General features: G+C 48.1%; 1 protein-coding gene across 1 annotated transcript; it reads left to right on the top strand.

Moving 5' to 3' along the window:
* Positions 1 to 13,162: 13,162 nt before the first annotated feature.
* ID3 (inhibitor of DNA binding 3, HLH protein) lies at positions 13,163 to 14,909 on the top strand. The gene is made up of 3 exons (XM_036834471.1): positions 13,163 to 13,669; positions 13,784 to 13,866; positions 14,416 to 14,909. The coding sequence occupies exons 1-2, from the start codon at positions 13,370 to 13,372 to the stop codon at positions 13,841 to 13,843; spliced, it is 360 nt and encodes a 119-aa protein (XP_036690366.1). The 5' UTR covers positions 13,163 to 13,369; the 3' UTR covers positions 13,844 to 13,866; positions 14,416 to 14,909.
* Positions 14,910 to 15,162: the final 253 nt, after the last annotated feature.

Raw genomic sequence — 15,162 nt, 5'->3', positions numbered from 1 at the left:
ATAATAGCTTACATCTGCTAATCCCAGCCTCCCAATCCACCCCTCCTCCAACCCCCGCCCCCTTGGCAACCCCAAGTCTGTTCTCTATATCTGTGTCTGTTTCTATTTCGTAGATAAGTTCATTTGTGTCATATTATAGATTCCGCGTATAAGTGATATCATATGGTATTTGTCTTTCTTGTTCTGACTTACTTCACTTAGTATGATAATCTCTAGTCGCACCCACATTGCTGAAAATGTCATTATTTTGTTCTTTTTTTATGGCTGAGTAGTATTCCATGGTATATATATACCACATATTCTTGATCCATTCATCTGTCGATGGATATTTAGGTTGTTTCCATGTCTTGGAACTATTGCAAATAGTGCTGCTATGAACATAGGGGTGCATGTACCTTTTTAGATTAGAGTTTTGTCTGGATATATGCCCAGGAGTGGGATTGCTGGATCATATGGTAACTCAATTTTTAGTTTTCTGAGGAACCTCAATACTGTTCCACAGTGGCTACACTAACTTACATTCCCACCGACAGTATAGGAGGGTTCCCTTTTCTAGGATGTGGATACCTTCGAAGCGGCCATTAATCTGCCTACCACATTACCCAACAGGGAGTGGTGGAGACCATGACTACCCAGAGAGTACACATCCCTTCTACAGGGGGCACTTACTCAGCCCCAGATGATCTCATCATTCATGCATGAATAGAGGTTCAGTGTGGCTGGATCTGCCAATATTTCAAGCTGGAAAATTAGATTTTTCAGGTGAAGTTTTCCAATTTTGAAATCACTGGGCAGGCCAAAAAATTTCTTTTGTGGGCTAGATTTGGCCTGAGGCCACCCAGGTGTGACCTCTGAATTCAGCTCCACCCGGTCAACCGTGATGAGATGAGGAGATGTTCTCTGGCATTTACAGGTTCTGCAGGCTCTGGGGGATGAGGAACCAGCTGGGTCTGGAGGTGGGAGGGAACGTGGTCAGGAGCATAGCAGATACTGCAGCGGGTGCCTCGGGGGAAAGTTTAGAGGGAGAAGGGACCAACCATTTCCCTAAGAGACCAACCATCACCTGCAGGAAGCAGTGGTGCATCAAAGGGTACAGGAAATCAGACAGAGGCAGACCTGAAGAAATCAACCAGGCTGAGGTAGGCTTTATGCCTTGTGGCTTCAGAACAAATCAAGCAGACCCTTTCTAATTTCAAAAGGTATCAGTTCTTCCCTTCCCCCTGAAGGCACTAGCGATACTGGCTGGCTGTGTGGAGACCGGTGGGCTGGGGCATGGCAGGGGTGGGGTGAGGAGGAGGCTTTTCATGAAAGATTTTTGAATTTTGAACCAGGTGAAAGTGCTACCTATTTAAAACATTGACGTGAAATCCTTTTATTCATTTAAAAATATTTTAAACTACAATAGTTTACGTTAAAGGTAAAAACATGAATGCAGCTGTCATGGAGACTCTACTGCACTTTCGTGAAGATGGGATGTGTGACCTCACTGCAGGAAGAAATGGAAATGTGAATAAATGTTAATAAATTTGGCCAATTACTTTGGACCCATCGTCTTTTTAAATTTTTAATTAATTTATTTATTTTTGGTTGTGTTGGGTCTTCATTGTTGAGCGCGGGCTTTCTCTAGTTGCGGCAAGCGGGGGCTACTCTTCACTGCGGTGTGCGGGATTCTCATTGCGGTGGCTTCTCTTGCTGCGGAGCACGGGCTCTAGGCACGCGGGCTTCAGTAGTTGTGGCACGCAGGCTCAGCAGTTGTGGCTCACAGGCTCTAGAGAGCAGGCTCAGTAGTTGTGGCACACGGGCTTAGTTGCTCCGCGGCATGTGGGATCTTCCCAGACCAGGGATCGAACCCGTGTCCCCTGCATTGGCAGGCGGATTCCTAACCACTGCGCCACCAGGTAAGTCCCCTGGATCCATCATCTTAACTGCTGCTTTTCCGTATCCTCACACACTGGGACTCAGTAAATCAGACTGGTGTCTTAAGTTCTATTCTATTCCATTCTGAATGGCAAAAAGCTAAGACTCTAGAGTCAGTCAGCTTGCCCCTTCCACACTGGTGACCTTGAGTCAATGTGCTTAACCTCTCTGAGCCTCAGTTTCCACATCTGTAAAATGGGGGTAATAATACCAATTTCATGGGTTGTTATGAAGATTAATGAGTGAATGCCTGTAAAGCACTTGAAACAGCACAAAGTCAGTGTCCAAAAATACTGACTCTTATTATTAACTATTTTTACTATTCTCTTTTAACCTTGTTTATTTTGAGTGGGGCAATTATTAAAACCATAACAACTTAAGACATGTAATGTAGGTGATCTAAAATGAAGTGAATTTAACCTCTGGTCCCCCAAATTCTTACAACCACACTCTCAAGGGAATATCATTGTCTCCATTTCATAGATAAGGAAACTGAGGCCTGGAGAACGTAAGCAAGTTGCTCAAGGACATTGAGTTTGGACACAGAGAAGATAGAGGCTTGAACCAGGATATCAAGATTCCAGTTCCCACGACTTTCAATTCAAGCTTGTCCTATGGTGTGATTATATGGTGTGATGATAAAATAACAGGGCTGAGTGGGGCAGTTGGATTTCAGTTTGTTAGTTTGGTTTGGGGACAGCCCCTCCCCTGTCATAGCCCCAGATCCAGTAGATTCTAAGGTGGGGGTCAGGTCAGGTCTCTGGCTCACATTCTGGCCTCAGCTTTGGAGCCAAGTTCCTCTCTCCCCTGGGAGGGATACAGGGTTGGGGAAGGGGTGTCAGAGCATGGGGGTTGCCGTGGATGACCCCGGCCCAGCTGCTGCCTGAGCTTTCTCACGAAGGAGGCTCTCCCAGTGTCCCAAATCCACCCCAGGCCCTCTGCTGCCTCCCCCCTGACCCTCGTCATCTAAGGAGCAGTTGTTGCAGCTTGAAAACATGTCTGGCACCAAACATGGGAGTTAAATGCCCTGGAAAGATGGAGGGCACTGCCCAAGCCAACTTCAGGAAGTGGGAGCGCCCACCGATCAAGAGCACAGCCTTGTAGGTTTCAAACCTGGTTTCTCCACTTCCTAGCTGAGTAGCCGTGGGATTCACCTTTCTGAGGTTTCCACATATGTGAAATGGGATAGCCATAGTATCTATCGCAAATGTTTTTGGGATGCTTTTCTTTTTTAAAAGCGCTTTATTGAGGTATAATTTATATACCATAATGTTTACCTGCTTTAAGTATACAATTAAGTGATTATTAGCATATTTAAAGAATTGCACAATCATCACCACATCAGTCTTAGAATATTTTCATCACCCCTCCAAAAAAACCCCTGTACCCGTTAGCAGCCACTCCCCTTTCTCTTTTCAGCCTTAGGCAACCACTAATCTACATTCTATCTCTATAAATTTACCTTTTCTGGAAATTTCATGTAAATGGAATTATACAATATGTGGTCCTTTGTGCCTTGCTCCTTCCACTTAGTCTAATATTTTTGAGGTCCATCTATGGATTGTATACATCAGTAGTTTGTTCCTTTTTTTTTTTTTTTGGGCCACGCCACATCGCTTGCGGGATCTTAGTTCCCAGACCAGAAATTGAACTCAGACCCAAGACAGTGAAAGCACTGAGTCCTAACCACTGAACTGCCAGGGAATTCCCTAGTTTGTTCCTTTTTATTGCTGAATAATATTCCATCATATGACAATACTACATTTTATTTATGCGTTCATCAGATAGACATTTGGGTTGTTTCCAGTTTGGGGCTACAATGAACAATGCTGCTATGACTATCCCCCTACAAGGTTTTGAGTAGACATATATTTTCACTTCTCTTGGGTAAATACCTAGAAGAATTGCTAAGTCATATGGTCAATTTATATTTAACTTTTTAAGAAACTGCCAAACAGTGTTTCAAAGTTTTACCTTCCCGTCAGTAATGTATGAGGATTTGTTGAGAGAATTAAATGAGATAATTAACATGAAATGCTTAGCATTGTGCCTGAATCTTCAATAAATGCTAGTATTAATAGAGGTCTTAATAGAATCAGCTGTAGTGCTAGAAACCACAGTACTGCTGCCTCCTTCCCTGAAAAGAAAGTGGATCTCCAAGAGGCAGTCACTCTGCAGTATTAATGCCCACATCCTATATGCTCTTAGCCTGGCATTCAAGGCTCTCCACACCCCCACCTCCATCTACCTGTCCAATCTTGGCCAGCATTCACTTTACCCTCTAGCTTCTGCCCAGCCAAGCTGATCAGCACCTCTGCTCATACCATTCTCTGCCCTCTCCCCCCTGCCTTCCTCCTGCCTTCTCTTTGAGTATTAAAATCCCACCTGGCTTTCAAGACTCAACTCAGGTGTCCTTTCCTCTCCAAGGTCTATCTTGACTTTCTAACTAAGTAGACCAGTGCTGTCTACGGGCTGTTGAACACCTGAAATGTGGCTAGTCTGAACTAAGGTGTGCTGAATTATAAAATATACACCAGATTTTGAGGACTTAGTATGAAAATAATATAAAATTAATAGTTTTTTTGTATTAATTACATGTTCAAATAGTATTTGGGGTATATGGGTTAGGTAAAATACATTATTGAAATTAATTTCACTTGTTCTCACTTTTTAAAAATGTAGCTGCTAGAAAACCTTAAATTACACATGTGGCTCACGTCTGCGGCTAAATTCTAGTTCTACTGGACAGCATTGGTAAAGAGCATCAACATCCTAACAGCTGCTATTTATTGAGCACCTAATTTCTTACACTGTTGTATCTGTTATCTGACATAATGCTCAGCGCAATCCTGTGGGGTTGATATTATGAATATCTCCTTTTTACAGATAAGGATACAGAGGGAGGGTGTGACCTCCCCCTAAGTCACACAGCTGGACACTAGCAGACTCAGGATTCAAATCCAAGTTGCCTGCCTCCAAAGCCCATAGTCTTCCATCGAATTTTACTGCACAGACTACTAAAGCACCAAGGGCTTTGGGGGTCTCCTGGGGTGCCTTTGGCTGGAATTAGAACAGCTCTGCATGGTAATGAATCATGCTAATCAGAAACTCTGACTGAATGCTTGCCTTTCATAAATACAAAATGAGAAAGCAGATTAATTAATATAAACAATGCATCTGGAATAAATCACATCTTGGGATCTGTGGGTGTAGTAAAAGGTGGAAGACCACTGATCTAAATATCTCATTTGGCAGGTGGGGAACCTGATGCCCAAAAAGGAGGAGATTTGTCCAGGGTTGTCAGCGAGCGGGAGAGCCAAACGCAGAAGCCCGGCTTCTAGGCTCCCAGGCCGTGTCTTGCGTGTACCTCACCGGCTTTACAGGGAAGGCCCCGCCCCCAGCCACCTGCAAGCCTTTTGTCTTGAAGCAGCCCCCTTCCTCTCCCAAGTCTGTCCCAAAGACTAGAGAGGAGGGGCCAGGAGACCCAACCCATTTCCCATCAGGGTCCCAAGGCCACCATCCGGTCCTGGGCCAGGAATTCCTTTCACAGACTGAATTAAACTGAGCCGAAAATAATGCTGAACCCTTGGAAGCCTCCAAGAGCTCCTATTCCTACTCCACCTGGGTCCGGCAGGCCAGGCCTCCCCAAATCTCCTCTCTGCCATCTTCTGGGCTCCCCCAGACTTCCCCTGCCAGCTCCCATCTCCACTCACACGTGTGTAGGGAGAGGGATGTATAAACAGACTGCCCACATCCCTGTTCCCTCTTCCCAGCCTCTCCAAACAGGCAGGAGAAAGGGCGACCAGAGACGTACTAAACCCAGCACCATCCCTATGAGCCAACCCAGGAGGGACCTAGCCAGAGGCACAGAGAAGGAGCCGCCAAGAAACAGAGAAACAGGGACACAAAGGGGCAGAGAGTGTGTCCAAGACAAAGAGAAGAGAAAGGATGGATGTTTAGATCAAGAGAAAGGCACGGAGCGAGAGACGAAGAGACGAGAAATAAGAAAAAGTGAAAAAGGAGATGGAGATGAAAAAGGGACGCCTGAAAAGGAAAATTAGAATAAGGGAAAGTAGAGAGAGGATAGAGAAACTAGAATTTGAGGGAGAGATCGAAGGAGAAGGGGCGCGATGGGGGAGAGTAGGAGGGGGGACAAGGAGAGCGCGAGGGGAGACGCGCAGCGATCTGAGGTGCCCTGGCCGGGGGGGGGGGGTCCCGGGGGGCGGGCCCTCCTCCCGGCGCCTCTCTCCGCCGCGGCGGTCCGAGCAGCCACATTCCTCCGGGTTTCCCACACACTTGCCATCAAAGAGCCCCAAAGCCCCGGCTTTTCCCGCGCCCCTCCCCCACCAGGGCCGGAGAAACTATTTTTCACCCCCTCCTGGTCTTTAATCTGTTGTGGGGAAAGAAAGCGGCTTTTGTTGGGCAAGGGGCTGCGCGGAGGGCCGGGCGGGGGCGCCGGCGATTGTGTGTCCCGCAGCTGCGCGCCTGGGGCCGCCGGGGTGGGGCCTACGGGGCGCGGGGCCGGAGCGCGGGCGCGGAGGGCCCGGAGGTCGAGCCGGGCAGGGGTGGGGCGCAGGGGCGCAGGGGCGCGGGCGCGGACGGCCTGGGCAGGACGACGGGCCGGAGTGGGGGCAGCTGGGTCGCGGGGTGCGGGCGGGAGGGTCGCAGGGGCTGAGGGGGTGGAGAAAAAGGCCACCCGGGCGCGCAAGCCCATTGTCCTCTTGGCCGTGTTCTGCACCAGGGCCGGAGATTGGGGGAAGATGGACACTCGTTGAAAGGGCAGATGGGGAGAAGGCTGCACACCCGGAGGAGGTCGTATACTCAGGCAGGGGGCCACGAGAACTCTGGGAGACACACCACACATTTAAGCAACAATCAGGGAGACACACACACACACACACACACACTCTCACTCTCACCAGGGACACAGACACACAACCCTCAGGAAGGGTCCCACAGCCAGAGAGAGGCCAACAACACACAGGGAGGAACACACATTCAGAGAACAACCCACTTAGACACACACACACACACAGCCTAACGCCATAAAGCTCTGTTGAACAAAATGGTTTTCCGATATGAATTTCCTTCTCCTTCCAACCCCAATTTCTCCTTAAGACAGGCCCCCATTCTCCAGCATTTGCTTCCTTTCTCCCTCCAGTTGGTAGCCTGGCTCATGCTTCAAAGCACAAGCTCTGGACTCAGGCAGCCCTGGTCTGCCTTCCAACAGCTGTGTGACCTTGGGCAAGTCACCTCACCACTCTGAGCTTCAATCCATACGAGGGTTGAGAGAGATAATATAAAGATGCCTGACTCGTTGTTGGCACTTGGCAAAAGTTATCCCTTATGAGCCTGCTGATGCGTAGGCTGCTGTAATGATGACAGTCAAGGGCGGCTTTGGCCGGCAGGAGGCTCTCTCTGAGCTGCAGCCTCTGCCTCTGCTTTCTGGCACCCCTGCATTTCCACCTCAGTGCCCCATTGGGCGTGGGGGAGACTTTTCCTCTCTGACAGGGTCAGCTCTGTCTGCAGGCGGGACCCCTCCCATACCTACCCTCACAGCTTTTGAACTGCTGCTGGGATCTAGGCCAACACAAGACAATATCTGAGCAAGGTGAATGTTGCTTTTCAAGGCCTTTTTTTTTTGCCATCATCTTTTCTTGCCTTGGATTCCATCATCTTTCTAAAGCCTTTCCTGAACCCCATTAGTGGGAGCCCAAATCCAACTGTCAGCCTCTGCGACAAAGAACATCCCCTCAGTGGTCTCCCAAAAGTGATTACTGGGGTGGAACTTAATTCAGTACATCTTTACTAATTGCCCACTCTGTGCCAGGCACTGTGAGGGATACTGAGACCAGGAAGACAGATATGACATGATTACAAAGCAGGTGAGCTATAAGCCCCATATGGTGGTTGGAAGTGTTCAATGAAACCATGAATGAAAGTGCTTTGGAAATAGCAAAACCTCTGCAACATATTCTTTGCCTTTTGCTATTTGTTAAATCAGAGTTAAACTCCTACATAACTTACTGATGCTCTCCAAAGTCTAGAAGTTCCAAACTTTTCTTAACAGGGAAATGAGGTTGTCCCTGTCTGTCCTCATTAGCCTAGAAATGCTAGGGTGAGGAAACTAGTTCTTGTGTGTCTAGACGCTGTGTGCAGTTTGAATGTTTGTCTCCATCCTTGTATGCATCAATGTTTGAGTCACAGGCTTGAGTTCAAATTTTGATTATTGTAGTTTTGTGCCTGCTAGCTCTGTGGACAGATCTCTTTGACCTCAGTACCTTTGTCACGATATCTACCCCCAAAGACTCTAGAGAAGATTATATAAGACAGAATTTATAAAGCAGCAGCACAAGATAGGTTCTCAGAAAACAAACTCTCTTCCTACTTTCCTGTGGTTGTCCACCCACACACACCCCAGATGCCAAGCCAGCCCCTGGACATCCCATGGTCACTGCCTACCTGCTGACATAAGGGGTTAGTTAACTTCAGGGTGGTATGGCTGGACCAAGCTAGGCTGGCTTTGGGTTGAAAGAAGGAGAGAGGGAGGAAACTCAACTCCCAAGTTGACTCCTAAAAACAGGAGTAGTCAGCCTGCACTTTGTCTAAGAATAAACATCCCTGAAAGCATGGACAGGAAGGTTTTTTAGGGGGGAAAAAAAGCTTCACATTTCCAAGAAATTTCCAATGCTCTCTGAGTCTCTCTACTTAGAAGACATTTCCTAATACCTTAGTGTCTGTCTTCCAACCTAATGCATGCCCCCCCTTGCTTTTCTCTATACGGTGGAATAAAACCCTCTCAGGTCCAAACTACCTTCCTAGGAGGTCCCTTGAAAGGGCAGAAGGAAAAGCATAAACACAGAAGGATAAAAGTTTTGAGACAGGCAGACCTGGGTGCAAATCTTGGATCTGCAACTTATTAGCACGTGACCGTGGGCAAGCACATTAACCTCTCTGAGCCTCAGTCTCCTGGTGTGTAAAATGGGTCAATGAGATAATGTATGAGAAGGCAAGTGGGACTTGGCAAATAGTTAAGATTCAATGAAGGATGATGATGATGGTGGTGGCACCAAGTCCTTTGAACTGTAGAGTAGCTCATCTTGGAGGCCCCTGAAATCCCCATTCCTATAAGGACTCATGCCTTAGATCCAGATGCTCCATAGTCCCCTTCGCAGTATTTCACATGTTCCTGAGACCAGACTCAGCAGGAACCATTAAGCTCGCTTGGTACCACCTATCTCACTCACCAGGGGCTACATCACATCATAGCACATGAAAATAACTAATTGGTTCCTACGGCACTTTCCATCCCTTGTCCTCTTGATCCTCCCAGCTGTAAATAAGGTCGGTGGATATTATTTTTCACCCAATTTTACAAGGAGACAACTGAGGCAGAGGGAAGAATAAGTAGTCCATCCAAGGGTTTGAGCCTTGATTCTGAATTCCCCATGCTCTTCTTGTATCACATGAGTCTCAAGCAGTAGTTTGAGGTCTAGCCTTGCTTGGGGGAGGAGAAAGGGTATGTTCTAAGTGTATGGCTGGGAAGTCCTCCGCACACCTTTACATGTACTTTGTGAGCAAACAGGTACATATTAAAAAATGCAGCATCTGGGGATGTCCTGAGACTACAGCAGACCATCCTAATGCTAAGGAGAGTTAGAGGGCAGAATGGACAGGAAGCCAAATGAGGGGGAGGTCTGGGTCCTGACTACAGGTCAGCAACTGACATCCAGAGTAAACTTGGGCAAGATTTGGAAGTTCCCTTGATCCCCACTTTCAACATTAATGGCAAAAAATAGAAAGGTAGACAAATAGATAGAAGCTCAGTTTAGGCAAAAAGACATCTGCAATTCTCATCATCATTACTTTGGCTTTGAAATCGACAGCTCAGAGACCCCCGACCACTTTTCAAAATTTTAAAGAAAAAGCAGTATAACTTAATAGTTCTGCCAACTCTTAAAAAAATCAGAGAGCACAACACTGACTTTTTTTTCCTTTTCTTCTTCTTTTTTTTTATTTTGGCAAAGAAAGATTCAGTTCCTGGAAATGCTTACAAAATGATTCCTGACACTGGGAGGAGATAGTTAAAAAAGGAAGAAGACGAAAACTTATAAACATATATAGATAAAGGCAAAAGGTGGCAAGAAAGAGAATAAACAAAAGAAAGAAAAGAAAGAACTAAAAGAGATAGAAGGAAAAAAGACTTTAAAGGGCCCCAATTCAAGGAACGTTATCAAGTTCTCAGCATCTGCAATTCACAAGCCGCTTGCGGGTCGGGGCGGCGCAGACCCCTCCCCTTTCTCGGGTGTCGGACGCTCATTGGTGGGGACGGCAGTCGCCGGCCGGTGACTGCCCGAGGAAAGGTTGCCTGGGACACGCATCCCTGTGTGAACGCATGACGTCCCACCCTGGCGCCAGGCTGTCTGGGGCTGAGTCTTAGATCAACACAGCTGTGGGACCGGGACCCACAGCTGGGCAAAGGAGCGGATTCCTCAACAAAAAATAGGATTGTGAGAAAAGTTCTGAAACAAAAACAGCGCAGACAAAAGCCTTAATGACATCCTTTCATAAAAATAAAAAATGCAAGAGGGGGGAAAAAGCTGGTAAAAGGAGCAGAACTGGGAACAGAAAGTTCAGAGGCATTTGGAATAAGAGACTGAGGCCCCACCACCGCTAAACAAGTTGCAGAAGGCCTGAGCTAGCCCTCCAGTCCGCTGTTGGGAAAAAGAAGTCTTTTGGGCTCAAACTTTATTCAGTGTTCTCAACCGTAACCCATTTCTTTCAGAATTAGAATCTTACATTGGAGAGTACCCTTAGAGGTCATTTGTTCCTCCCTCCCTCAATTTTACAGAAAATGAAGCCCAGGAAGGAAAGAAATTCTTCCAAGGCCACATTGCAAGTTACTGACATGACCAGGACAGAATTCTGCTTGCTGATCCCGGCATCCCTCTCCTGCCTATGTCACCCAGCTCATGGACATTTCAGCCTGAAAGCATCTGGGGAGATAATGTGAAGGTGCTTTGCAAATGGCTGCACAAGCCTGAGGCAGCAGTGGGTAGTAATGGGGGAGGGAAAAGGAGAGAGAGGAATCTGTGTGGTCCTGTGAACTGAGCACAGACCACTCAACCGGCCACTTGCTGGGTCCTCGGGCACCAAGGAGACTGATGGATGTGAGGGAGAGAGTATGTCAAGCGCCTTGCAGAGAAGAGACGTTTAGTAATTATTTGTTGAAGGAATGAGGTAGGTCTAGTTAGCTCCATTTTATAAACTGGAAAATTGAGGCACAGAGGTGACTTACCCAAAGTTCACATTATTAGTAAAAAAGAATGGGAATTTGAACATAAATCTGCCTAGCTCTGAAGGCCATGATATTTTCCAGAACCTGGGCTTGACTATTTTTCACAAACCACGGAAGTCTGCGTGACAGAAAAGTGTTTTCTATTTGGTCATTCAGGAGTCCGCATAGCCACCATATTCCCTTCCCAAGACCAAATAGCTGGCATGCTCTTCACTTGACATCTGTAGCCTATATAGACTGATCTGTCCATTCATGGGATATTTTCTTATACCAAAGAGGCTGTCCTGGAAAACATTTATATTTCAGGAAGAAGTCTTTCGACTCTTTCTTGGGACACAGAGTCCTGTGGTATGACAGCAAAGAACAAGGATTCAGGGCTGGCTCTACCATTACTTGTGGTGTGACCTTGGAAATATTTTATAACTCCTTTCTGTACCCTTTACCATCCCACACCTGCCTGTCCAAATTTCATAAAGCATTAGACTTCTAGAGCTGGAAAGGATTTTAAATAATCACTTAGCACCATTTCCCCATTTTGTTAACAAGGCAACTAAGGCCAGGGTACCTGGTCTTGTTCAAGATCACATGACAAATTATTGGGAAGGCTGGTATGTTCAATCTAGGACTCCTAATTCCCAGTCCAGTGTCCTTTTTACTATGACTATTTTGAGACTGTCCTAGCTCTGAGCTCCCATTGTCCTGTTAATCAGTGCCACATACTATAGAACTCTTAATTGTTTCCTGTGTTAATCTTGTCTCCCCAAATTGTGAGATTCTTGAGAGCAGGAGCCACTGTTTTACGTGAAGCGACTCCATAAATATTTACCAACTGACTGATTAAGGAAGCAACTATTGGGGGATCCCACCTGGCCAGTTCCATGATGGAAACCAGCATTCTGAGGCTGCAGATTCCCAAAAGTCCTTGGAAATGACAAGATGACAAGCAAAGAATACTGAATGCAATGTCCCGTTGCGATACGGGGCTTACTTGCCTGTCCCGTGGTCCCTTTCCTGGGCTCTCAGATAGAGCTGGAGCCATTTCAGCAAGGCTAAGAATAATCCAGTCCAGGTGGCCTGCCCTTCCATAGCAGAGAGGGATAGACAATAGAGTGATGAAATTACCAAACTATTGTTTTCCGCATAGAGGTGTGTGGAGAATGGGGGAAGGGAGAAGTGAGAGTTAAAAGAGATTTGCTGACCTAACGGGAGCTCCTAAAAAGGTTATTTAGAAATCATCCCTTCTGCACCCCAATTCAAAACCCTGTCCAAAATTCTAATCAAACTCGCTTCCAAAATATAACTGGGCATATATTTGGCTCCTTATGGAGTGCATGGGGCCCGAGAATGGGAGCTCTCTTCCTTCCCCATGCAAAAAGCACGATTCAGGCTGCTTTCTTCTTCTTTTTTTTTTTTTTTTCTTTCCCCCTGTTGCTCAAATAAATAGTGTTCTTTGCTCAAACCCCCTTCCCCTCCTCCTTCTGCAATCTCAGCGCCTAGCCCAAATCTGTTTTCTTCATTGTAACCTCAGCTTCACCGCAATTAATTTTTTTCCCCTCTGGTCACAAGATAATTCCTGACGCCAGTGAGTCTGGAGGTCAGACGAACAGCAAATTGGGGAACAAGGCGGCACTAATTCCTTACAAGTTTCCCTTGAAAAATCTTTTGCTTACCAAAAAAAAAAAAAAAGCTTCTTTGCTGTTCGGGGATTTACGACCTCGGAGGACTGTGAGTTCGAAGTTCGAACCAGTGTTGGGCTGTGGGTGGACTGGCAGGGGGCAGGGGAGCTCTCTAAGACCTGGGGCGCTGCCAGGAAAAGGCAAATTCTTAAAGTTAATGGTTTTAAGAGATTTTTTAAATCCTTTCTGGCAAAGAAGCCCGCCTCTTCTCTGTATCAGCGCTTCCTCATTCTTTGAATCCGCGGCTCCGCGGTATTCGGCGTCAGACCCGCCAGAGGAAGCCTGTTTGCAATTTACCCGGGCTGTGAACGCCCAGGGTCGACGGAGGCGGGGCCAAGGCGGGCTGTTTTGCATAAAGGGGCGTGTCTTCCAGGCGGGCTCTATAACTGCGGACCTCCGTGAGAGCGCGCGTTGCTAGCTGCTCAAGGGATTCTTTGGCTTTTTACTTCTTTCGGCACTTCCAACCTCATTCCTCAATATGAAGGCACTGAGCCCGGTGCGCGGCTGCTACGAGGCGGTGTGCTGCCTGTCGGAACGCAGCCTGGCCATCGCGCGGGGCCGCGGCAAGAGCCCGGCAGCTGAGGAGCCGCTGAGCCTGCTTGACGACATGAACCACTGCTACTCGCGTCTGCGGGAACTGGTACCCGGAGTCCCGCGAGGCACTCAGCTTAGCCAGGTGGAAATCCTGCAGCGCGTCATCGACTACATCCTCGACCTGCAGGTGGTTCTGGCCGAGCCCGCTCCTGGACCCCCAGACGGCCCGCATCTTCCCATCCAGGTGCGCGTGGGCGTGCTTGGAGCAGGGGCGGAGCTGAGCTCCATGGCTGGGATGCTGCGGGACCCCTAGAACTTCCTAGCGCCGTGCATAACTCTCCCGTTTTCCTTCTCTCAGACAGCCGAGCTTGCTCCGGAACTTGTGATCTCCAACGACCAAAGGAGCTTCTGCCACTGACCTGGACGTCCTGGTGCCGCCAGGTGAGTATCCACGCCTTCTCCCGGGGGCGGGGAAGAGGGGCAGCTGGTGCTTAAACGGCAAATCCTGGAGTTGGTAGGCCTTTTAAGGGATTCCCGCGCTCCCTCGGTTTAGGGAAACCGAGTCCAGAGAGGTGAAAGTGACTTAACCGTGGTCACATCAAATGAATGACGGAACCAATTCCCATCCAGTGTTCGTTTCAACCTTAAACACACGGTGTCCCTGTCTTCCCTAGTGGCCAAAGACGCGAGAAAGGCGGGGGTCCGACTAAATAAAATAGCCAGTCTGTTTGTAGCTTGGAGTCCTTAAAGGATCCGTGTTTTCCTCAGCCCCCTCCCAGCTAGTGTTAATTCCAAGAGGGAGGGATGGTGCAAGCTCCGCCTGTGGTCCTTTGGCGCCAACTGGGTGGGGGCAGCGAGGGGCGCGGAGTTATCAGCTGGAGGTAGAGACCAAGTTTCCTCCTTGGCGCCGGCCAGTCTGCGGCCGGCCCCCGCCTCGGCGCGCTCGGCGGAAACTGACGGCTCCCTGGTCTTCTTTCCTCCCCCGCCCAGAACGCAGGTGTTGGCGCCCGTTCCGCCTGGGACCCGGGACCCTCTACGGCCGGAAGCCCGAGGGCATGGATGGGCCCCAACCTCGCCCTGCCCACTTGACTTCCCCAAACCCCTGCCTCGAGGCTGGACCTGCGCCCGGGAGCGAAGGACTGTGAACTTGGGTGGCCTAAAGAGCCAGAGCTAGCTCTGGGCATCAGCTGGGCAACCTCCCCCAGCCCTCACCCCACCCCCAAGTTTAAAGACTGTCTTTCAATGTGTGGAGGTGTATGGGGGGCGGGGCTGGCTGCTCTCCAAACTCTTGGCAAGGCAGCGGTAGAGCTGGTCTTCTGGTCTCCTTGGAGAAAGGCTCTGTTGCCCTGATTATGAACTCTATAATAGAGTATTTAGCTTTTGTACCTTTTTTGCAGGAAGGTGACTTTCTGTAACCATGCGATGTATATTAAACTTTTTATAAAAGTTAACATTTTGCATAATAAACGGTTTTTAAACACTTATGTAATTTGATTCCTTAAGTGCTAACACTCTTTCTCACAAGACTGAATTTAGGGGGACTAAATGTCTTGGAGCTTGGGAAAAGCAAACTTGCTTATTATTCCCTTAAAAGGGAGATGGGAGAATACCCAGCTAAGGCTGGGGAAGGGGGGGAGCCCCACATCCATTGGGTGCAAAGAAGAGCCTTGTCCTGTCTCATTTAACAAGTGAGGGAAGACTGGAGAAGGGAAGTGACTGGCACAAGCTCACCCAGCA

The sequence above is a fragment of the Balaenoptera musculus genome, chromosome 1 (assembly GCF_009873245.2).
Source record: "Balaenoptera musculus isolate JJ_BM4_2016_0621 chromosome 1, mBalMus1.pri.v3, whole genome shotgun sequence".
In the NCBI taxonomy this organism is placed as follows: domain Eukaryota; kingdom Metazoa; phylum Chordata; class Mammalia; order Artiodactyla; family Balaenopteridae; genus Balaenoptera; species Balaenoptera musculus.
Note: the sequence above shows the minus strand (reverse complement) of the source record. Positions and strands in the feature narration are given on the sequence as shown.